The sequence below is a fragment of the Atractosteus spatula genome, chromosome 24 (genome assembly GCF_055471065.1).
Source record: "Atractosteus spatula isolate fAtrSpa1 chromosome 24, fAtrSpa1.hap1, whole genome shotgun sequence".
Lineage (NCBI taxonomy): Eukaryota > Metazoa > Chordata > Actinopteri > Semionotiformes > Lepisosteidae > Atractosteus > Atractosteus spatula.
In genome coordinates this window covers 10869402-10878244 of record NC_142729.1, presented here as the reverse complement: position 1 = coordinate 10878244, position 8843 = coordinate 10869402, and the positions used below count along the sequence as shown (strand labels likewise).

The 8843-nt window shown below is 48.3% G+C and overlaps 1 protein-coding gene across 1 annotated transcript in view; it reads right to left on the bottom strand.

The window, feature by feature from the left end:
- Positions 1–4857: 4857 nt before the first annotated feature.
- Positions 4858–8843, bottom strand: part of LOC148815886 (latent-transforming growth factor beta-binding protein 3-like) — a 48725-nt gene continuing 44739 nt past the window's right edge. Inside the window, exon 18 of the mRNA XM_088904723.1 lies at positions 4858–8558. Within this exon, the coding sequence (XP_088760849.1) occupies positions 8404–8558 (155 nt within the window). The 3' untranslated portion in view covers positions 4858–8403. The remainder of the gene's footprint in view (positions 8559–8843) is intronic.

Below are 8843 nucleotides of genomic sequence, written 5' to 3'. Positions count from 1 at the left end.
TGGGATGGATCACCCCATCCGACAGCACCCTGTCACTGGATTAGAGGGTGTCGATGAGGAATTGCTGTCGTTGGTGATAGAGGGCGCCTCCTACTGGTCGACGCCAGGAAGTACTCCCGACAGCTTTGGTCTATGAGTTGGAGCTGGGGTCTCCTTGGAGTTTCCCCCGGGAAAGATCAGGGTTCTCCCAGGGTGGGGATGACCAGTAGGTGTGGTGGGAAGAGCACCTCCTACTGGTGGACACTGAGAATACCGATCGGGTCAGTTCAGGCTTAGCTCGTGGGATGACTGAAAGTTGTTATTGCAGTTATGTCATGTAAGTAGTGATGGAACTAATTCAGTTCATCTTCGGCAGGGAAACCAGGATATAATATTGAGAGGAAACGGTATTTGAAGTTTTTTAAGGGAAACTTGCTCTGCAGTGCATCACAGTGCACGCCACCTGGTGTTTTTTCCTGCTGCTTCTTGAGTCCTTCGTAACTGAGGGCGTTTTCTCTCTCTCTCTCTCGTTACTTTCAGGGCCCGGAATTATGCTGGCGGGTATAAGGAGTGGGCAGAGAAGGAGAGGTGCTGAAGCTGTCAGCATCGCTATAAAAACCTGGCGGGTTTCTGGATCTCCGTATTCCGAACTTGCAACCTAGCAAAAGTGGTCAACACACACACTGCTGTGGAAATGCCTTGAAGAGCTCTAATAATTATAATTAATAATTGCTTACACTTACATAGTGCTTTTCTGGACACTCCACTCAAAGCGCTTTACAGGTCATGGGGATCCCCTCCACCCCCACCAGTGTGCAGCCCCACCTGGGTGAGGCGCCAGTCCGCTCCCCACACCCCAGCTCTCAGTGGGGAGGAGAGCAGATGAAGCCAATTCATAGATTGATTCACAATAGCAGATGAACGTTTTCAGCGTCAAAAATGTACCTACTGTAACAGTTTCACTCGAGTTTTCTAGCATTTTGAACAGCTCTGATCTAGTACTGCTGCTCAGTGTGGGGAAAACTAGGTTTCAAATGTCATCATCATGTTAAATCTAAAATTCCCTCCGGCAAGACTGCTTAACGACGTGGTCACAAGATACACTACTAATGAGCGGCCAGCAGAAAGTGTTGCAGTGGCTGATCGCACCGGGTTTAACCATCTGATTTAATTGGCTCGTAGGCGGGTGTCCTCATTAACAGCGTCCTCTCCTCTCTACACGTTTAGAAAATTTAAAAGGCTTTTGGCTGGGCTGCAGAAACACAGGTCAGGACAGTCTGTTAGCATGAAGCATGAAATTGCAGTAGGCGATACCAGAGGCAGGGTGTAATCCGAATTCACGAGCGCATTCAGTAATTAACGAGAAACCGTAATTAACGAGCCCAGGACAGCTGCCCTAACAAGTATAAGAACTTCCTGAGCGCCGTATCCGGAAGGAATAGGATGAAGATTCGTGTTGTTTTGACTACAGAGCCTTCCGATATTGCTAATCGGTCAACACTGTTGTCTTCAATTAGGCTGTGAAGCTCTTAGCTTCTAGCAGGAATGTCGCCTTTAAATTTTATCTATATGTAATATGATTCTTCACAGCAAAGAGAAACTAGAGCCAAGACACGGTTTTAGTCTCTTTAAGCCTGAAATTACCAAATGCAAAATATCCCAGACATCTGCACAGCAGTGTGTATGTTCACGAGGTCTGGAGATGCTAAAACGTCCTTATTTTAGATTGTTAAACTGGAACTGAAATAAAGCCATTTTCCGTTCTGGACATCTGGTTGGTTGTTTTTGTTCGACGGGCTTGACAAAACAAAACGAACGTTTTGTATTCCATACCGAAAAGAAACGAGACACCGTCGTGGTTGAGAAGAAGCCGGCCATGTTTTCTGTTTTTACTTTGGTCTTGGCACGGTTTCTCTCTCTTTTTAAAACACCTTCACCCTCTACCGCCCCTGGATCACAATCCGGTGTTTCTCCGACGCTGCGCGGCGTGTCGGAAAGCCGAGCTGGTGGCTGCTGTCGGGGCGGATCTGTTGCGACGTTTTTTTTTCTGTCTTTCTCTCCTGCTGGTTCTCTATAATCTTTTTTTTTTCCCCTTGGTAGGTTTTCCCCTCTTTGGATCTTTGAGTCCTGGTGCGCTGTCTGCTTTCTCTTCCCGAGTTTTTTTTTTTCCTTCATTAGTCTGCTCGAGCCGTTTAGGTATGGAAGCGACTTAGTATCTCAGAATTGCGACTTAGTAAATTCTTTAGCTCAGCTGGCAAGACCTGGGTTCGAGCCCATGCAGTGAGGCACGAAGTAGGGTGGGAGAGGCGAGGGCACCAGCCCTAGAACCCGAATCCGTTACAATAACAAGAGGACAATGAAATGTGGGCTTTTTCGAAGTCGCCAATGTGAGATATAAAGTCGTAATGCTGAGTTTTTAAGTCGCAATTCTGAGTTACTAAGTGGCAATTCTGAGATACCATAGCGCGTTTTTTTTTTGCTCCCTAAAGGGCTTCCATAGGTTTAGTCCAAACTTTCGCTCCGCTTGGACTTAAGCGTCTTGGGTGGGTGAATTTGTTTTGTTCCTTTACGGTTCTGCTTCTGAAGTATAACCTTCCTCCCCCCGTCTCTGCCCCCCTCGGTTCATCGCAAGCTCTGCCACCTTTCTTTAACGTAGCGCTTTTCTAATATTTTAAACCCTTCCCTTTTGGCTCTCTCTTTTAAATCGCCTTTAGGCCTTGAACTGGGCTAAATTTTTATTTTTTTGAAGAGTATTCTGTCATTAGAAAGTGCAGTGTTGAACGGTGTTCTCCATGAGCATTGTTTCAGGGTTAAATAGGTTAAGAGTCAGGAATAGCCCATACATATTAGCTGTAACAGTTAAAAATGCCAGTGCATTACGTGCCAAACGCAACAGTTTGAAAAGCTGAAGCCTTTTTTTTTTGCTTTTAAGTCATCATTCCCATTTAGGGCAAAGCAGTGCAGAGAGCCATATGGGCAAGAAACAAATTGTGAAGATGATATTGAAATATCACTTTTCCTAAAAATGCTTTCTGTCCTAGAATACAACCATGCCATCAAACATCCTCCATGTTTTTTAATTATCCTAACCCTAGCTAAGGGTTTGACTAAAATCCGATCAAGTCCGTTGCCTTCAGCAGTTGGTTGAAAGGGATCGGATCAATAAGACGATCTCCTCTCCTCAAGATGAAATGTTTCCCTCCAACTTCCTCCTTTGCCACTCTGATGGTGCTGCAGCCTGCCTGCTCGGATGTCGTCCCTAGGGGGCGCTCTTACAGACGGGGGGGAGCTCGATTTCAGCTGCCACACCCCTCTTTCCTGACGCTTCCTCGTCCTACAGGCGTCTGGGTCCCTGTCAGGTGGTCTTCAGCCACACCCGGGAGGTAGCAGGTGGTCAGAGAGCTGTACCAGATCGCCATCATTACGGAAATAAGCTCTCTGTAATGACAAGAAACACCTGCCTTTGCATTTAATAATAATGATGATGTTGCTTTATCGTCCCTATACAATGTCTTGCATTAGGAATTCGTCTTTTCACAGACTCCAGCTTGCTCTCCATGAGACACACAGACAGGGAGAGAAGCTGGGGGTCAGAGTGCAGGGTTAGTCATTTATACAGCACCCCTTGAGCAGCTGGGGTGAAGGGCCTTGCTCAGGGGCCCAACAGAGTAGGATGTCTCTGCCAGCTGCCGGATTTGAACCGGCAACCTTCCAGTCGCAGGCACAGATCCTTAACCACAGAGCCACCAAAGAGATGTATAGCCAATTTGAACCAAGATCTTCGCCGACCACAGTCCGTTCGGGAGATGTGAACCCCGACTCTCACCGACCGCAGACCAGCACCCTTCACGACAAGCCACAGCGCCACAATTGTCTCGCGTTTACCCGCATTTGTCTCAGGCGGCCCTCCTCCAGCCTTGCAGGTGCCCCTGGGCTGATGCCTCCTGGGTGGGGTTCAAGCCTCCAATGGCCGGGAGGCCTGCCCGTTGACCAAGCAGGTTAAGCCAGTCGCACAGTATCGCACCAAGAATTCCACGCGCTCACTCCTTGGATGTTGGTGTCCCCGGTGAGCTATCGATGACACCTCAACACTTCACCGTTCCCAGCTTGATTTTAAAAGCCGGCATCCTTATGCTCCAGTGCTACAGCTTGAAGGCTATTGGGATGTGAGATTGAGTCCCGCACGTCAACATTAACGTTCGCCAATTAATTCTTATTTATAATCATCTTCATCATTTTACACTTCTATAGCGCCTTTCGGGACCCTCCACTCTGAGCTCTTTCCAGGTCATGGGGATCCCCCTCCACCCCCCAGCAGTGTGCAGCCCCACCCGGATGAGGCGCCAGTCCGCTCCCCACACACCAGCTCTCAGTGGGGAGGAGAGCAGAGTGATGGAGCCAGTTCAGAGAGGGGGGTTATTACGAGTCCATGACGGGTAAAGGCCAGGGAGGAAATTTGGCCAGGACACCGGGGTAACACCCCTACTCTTCTCGAGAAACGCCCTGGGATTTTTAATGACCACAGAGAGTCAGGACCTCGGTTTTACGTCTCATCTGAAGGACGGCGCCTGTTTACAGTCTAGTGTCCCCCGTCACTATACTGGGGCATTAGGACCCACACAGACCGCAGGGTGAGCACCCCCTGCTGGCCCCACTAACACCTCTTCCAGCAGCAGCCTCAGCTTTCCCAGGAGTCTCCCCTCCAGGTACTGACCAGGCTCACACCTGCTGAGTCTCCAGTGGGGCTGCGGGTTTGTCCTTTCTCTTGTACTAATGCAGTAGCTCCAAGGTTCTGCACTGTATTTCCTGTGCTTCTAGCTCTGTTTACGTTACTTTAAGCGACACACTGACGGCAGACTCTTGCAAGAAGACACGGGCTGTATTTTGACACTTTATTGGCAAAAACGTGGAAAAGTGCAAGTCTAACAGTCAATAATAAGACTGAAGATTTAACGAGAGGGAGCAGTAAAAAAAAAAGTAGGAATCCCATATAGAAATGCAGCATAAAAAATATTCAAAATGCCCTTTATTTCCAAAGTCAGCATTTCACTTTGTCTGTGACAGGTGCAGATCAGCTTTAGGCTGCTAACAATGTTTTTTTTTTTAAAAGCAAGTTTTACAGATTTTTAAGGTGCAGATCTAGCAAGAGAACACAGAAGAGAAATGACATCTTTTCACAGGATCTTTTTCATCTTGCCTATGGCTTCTCCCCTAGAGTAGAAGGAGTAAGAAAAAAGACGAGACTCTTATTTCACATGCTGTGCGTTAAAACAACCCAGGAGACAGGCACTGTTGTTCAAAAGCTAGAGATATTATTCTCCATCAGGCTTTCTGCTGAGTACTTTTCCAACTTGGTGTGGAAACAGTCCGGATCTGTTACCGTTAGGGGCAATTAAACACGATTTTTTTTAGCTTACAGTGGATTACAAAGGATCTGTACCCTGCAGTACAAAAAAGCAGCCTTTTATCATGATCTGCAGAGAAGAGCAAAAAAATGTTAATGATGAGGGATTGCCTGTCAATTAGGCCTGGTTGATTCATGCAATTGAACAGCTACTGCAATACTTCCTATTGGCTGCATATGTACTGTATAGTTCACCTTGAGTATTCAAAGACTCGACTGCAATGTACAGTAAATTAAAGGTTTAGAAGCCTCACCAGAGTGCACTTGCATGGATAACATCCCAAATTGCTAGAATAACTGAAAACACAACTGAGTCTCAAAGCTGGTTCCTGGAGAGTGTGGTGTGTTCTGCTTTTATGCATGGATTCTCCAGCTACGGTGTTCAAGGGAACGTTTCCACAGATCTTTCCTCCCGGCGGCTGTCAGGGTGTATAAAGCTGCCCTAGGACTAGGCTAGGACTGTTAGCCCTTCATTTGCTCGTCTATGGACAGCATGTTGTTCCATTGTAATTTTTGGACAATCAATCTGTATAAACCTTTGCACATATTCTATTGTTTTTACAGTGACTTTGATCATCATATTTTCCACACACCTATGTATTTATTTTATATTTATTTTGTATAATTTTTCCTCTATTCTGATGTCTGTTTTTGATTGTCTTGGGCTGCTGTAACACATCAATTTCCCTTCAGGATCAATAAAGTCTTATCTATCTTATCTTATCTATTTATCTTATGGTCCAAGCTCAGTAAGTCAATCCATTAACCTCATTATGGACTTCATTGAACTAATAAAGGGTTTTTTCGTTTCTTAAGATCTTTCACTGTTGGTTACAGTAGACGTTGGTACACCTCCGAGCCTCGTTAGGAGCACTGTCATTATCCTGTTTTAAATAATTAGAGCAGGTCCTGACACCCCTATTCTAAGTGAAATGTTGGTGCTCGTGTTGCGCATTGGAACTCCTGATTGTGTCTAGGATGTCTGCACTGCAGTGTAAAGAGCAACTGCCCCAAAATGCCTTTTACAGCAATCCACTGCAGGGTGGTTTGAGAGGAGAGAAATAAGTATTACAAAGCTGACCTCAGACTGAAAGAAATTCATATTTTAAAAAAGCATGACACCTGTGCTCAACTGATTAAATACTGCAACACATTTTTTTTTCATGGATCAGTTATTGGAAATAAAAAAAAAGGTTACAAAACCAACTGAAAATAAGTAATTCAGTGGTTTTCAAAACTATGCATATCTGTCAGAAAGTAAGAATCACAAAGTCCACATACTTCTGATGCCTCTGTGAGCATGAGGTCACAGTTCCCAAAGGGTGACTCTCGTTGTACCAAAGACAGGAAACAACGTGTTGAATTATCAAGCGCCCTGGCATTCTTTAAGTGCTAGTAAAGTATAATAAATTTCTTTTGGTTTTTGAGGGCTCTTGTCTCAGGTGAAATCACACGTCTTGCCTTAAAGCCAGGTCTTCATCCCCGGTCCTGAAGAGTTTCACCAATTCACTGCTTGGAATCCAGCGATGGCGAAAAACCATGTTCACTTGAACCAAGATCCTTTTAATAGGTGATTTCTTTTTTAAATAAAGCACTTAAAAGATCATTTGGCACCAAAAAACAAAAGTGAAGATACAGCATCCCTCCAGCTAGACTCGAGTTCCCTTTAATTAAACCGGTGACCTGCTTCCTTGATTAACTTACAAGTGTCGCCCAGTTGAGAGACGATAAAACAGGCGATTCAAGATGACTTAGTAGACCAACTGTCAGGACATCCTGTGACCCTCGTCCCGCGCCAGAATTCCTGAAAACTTGGAATTCTCTCTTTTACCTGGACCATCATCTCTGGAGTCGAGCTTCCAGTCCAATTTTTTTTACCAGGTAGTCAGGAAAGGGCAGCTCTTGTCTCAAAGTGAGACAGCGCTACGACCTGCCCGGACCTGCTGTGTTCGTTTTTACCTCTGTGCTCGCGGCGGCCGGGTTTTGAAGGAATCGGGCGATTTCAGTCCATCAGTACTGGGAGGGGGGGGGGGACGCCGCCGCCGCCGATCTGAAAAGTCGGTCCGAGCCCCCGGAGCTGCGCGGATCTCCCGAAACTTAGGGGCCCGGGATTTCAGAGTCTTTCGAGACAAGGCACCTACGGGTAACATCCGGCACACGAAGGAACAATCTTGGTCCTCGATGTTTTAAGGTCACAAGGCGGGGGGGGAACAAACTTATTCTGCCAAGGGAAAGAAAATCAGCAGCCCTTTTTATTGGGGGTCTTTGTTTCAGTCTCTGCACTGGTCTTGGAGGGGGGGGAACTGTGGGGGGGAGGGGGGGGTGCCCCCCTCTTTTATCAGCGTCTCTCAGCTCGAGCAGAAAGAGAAATCCGCCAACGGAAGCACTGAATGGAAAGCGTGAGTCCCGCCACCTGGCGTTGGCGGACGTGGCCGGGAAATGCGTTTTATTCATGTTTTTGGTGTCTGTCGTACAAGACGTCTGCGCTGCGTCTAGACGGTTTTGCTTCACTCGTCCAAGCGACGATAGGAGAATAGCCCCTTAGGAAGAGGCCTCAAGTTCAGTCAGGATTGCGGGGACGTGTGAGTCGACTCGCCCCGCTGACGGCTCCTTCTGGACGGGCGGCCAATCAGGACGCCGGGTGGCAGTGCCTTCTGGGAGTCGGCCATTTTAAATAAGGTACCTGGGGCGGATGCTACAATCTGTGTGCGGGCTTTTCGGCGTCTCTGCCCTGGTCCCACCCCCTCCCCGACACGACGATAGCCGGGAATCTGTGTCGCCCGTGACCTCTCCCCTCCTCCTTGTCTCGGCAGGGCCCCAGAGGCACCCTGCCACAGGAATGCTGGGAAATGACTGGAAGCAGAAGGACAATGACCTGCTGGGAGACCCGCGAGCTGGACGAGCCTCGAGGGGGGGGGGGAAAGGGTGGGGGGAAGGCAGAGGGGAGCTGGGGAGAATGGAGACAGAGAGAGACGGGGGGGGCGAGGGGGAGAGAGAGCGCAGGCGCCCAGCGGGGGGCGCTAGGGAGCCCGGCCGCGGCGCACGCAGACGTTGGGCTTGGCGGCATGGCTGAAGCCCTGCTTGCACAGGCACTTGTAGGAGCCCGGGACGTTGACGCAGCGGCCGTTCTGGCAGGGGTAGGCCCGCGCGCTCAGCTCCGCGCACTCATCGATGTCTGGGGGGAGGAGAGAGAGAGAGATAGAGGGGGGGGGGAGAACACGTGTCAGGGAAAATGTGTGTCCCCACAACCCTGACTTTATCCTACAGAGCCCCCACTGAACCCGTCCCGACAGTCACTGCGGGGGGGCCTGGTTTGGTAGCTTGAATACACGCAACACAGTAAAAACAGACTGAGCAGGACTGTGAAGACCAGCACCATCGCTGGTGCAAAACAGCTACAGAAGGCAGAAACAAGCAGCGCAGAAGACCAGTACAATCACCGCCCGTCATCACCTTGCAC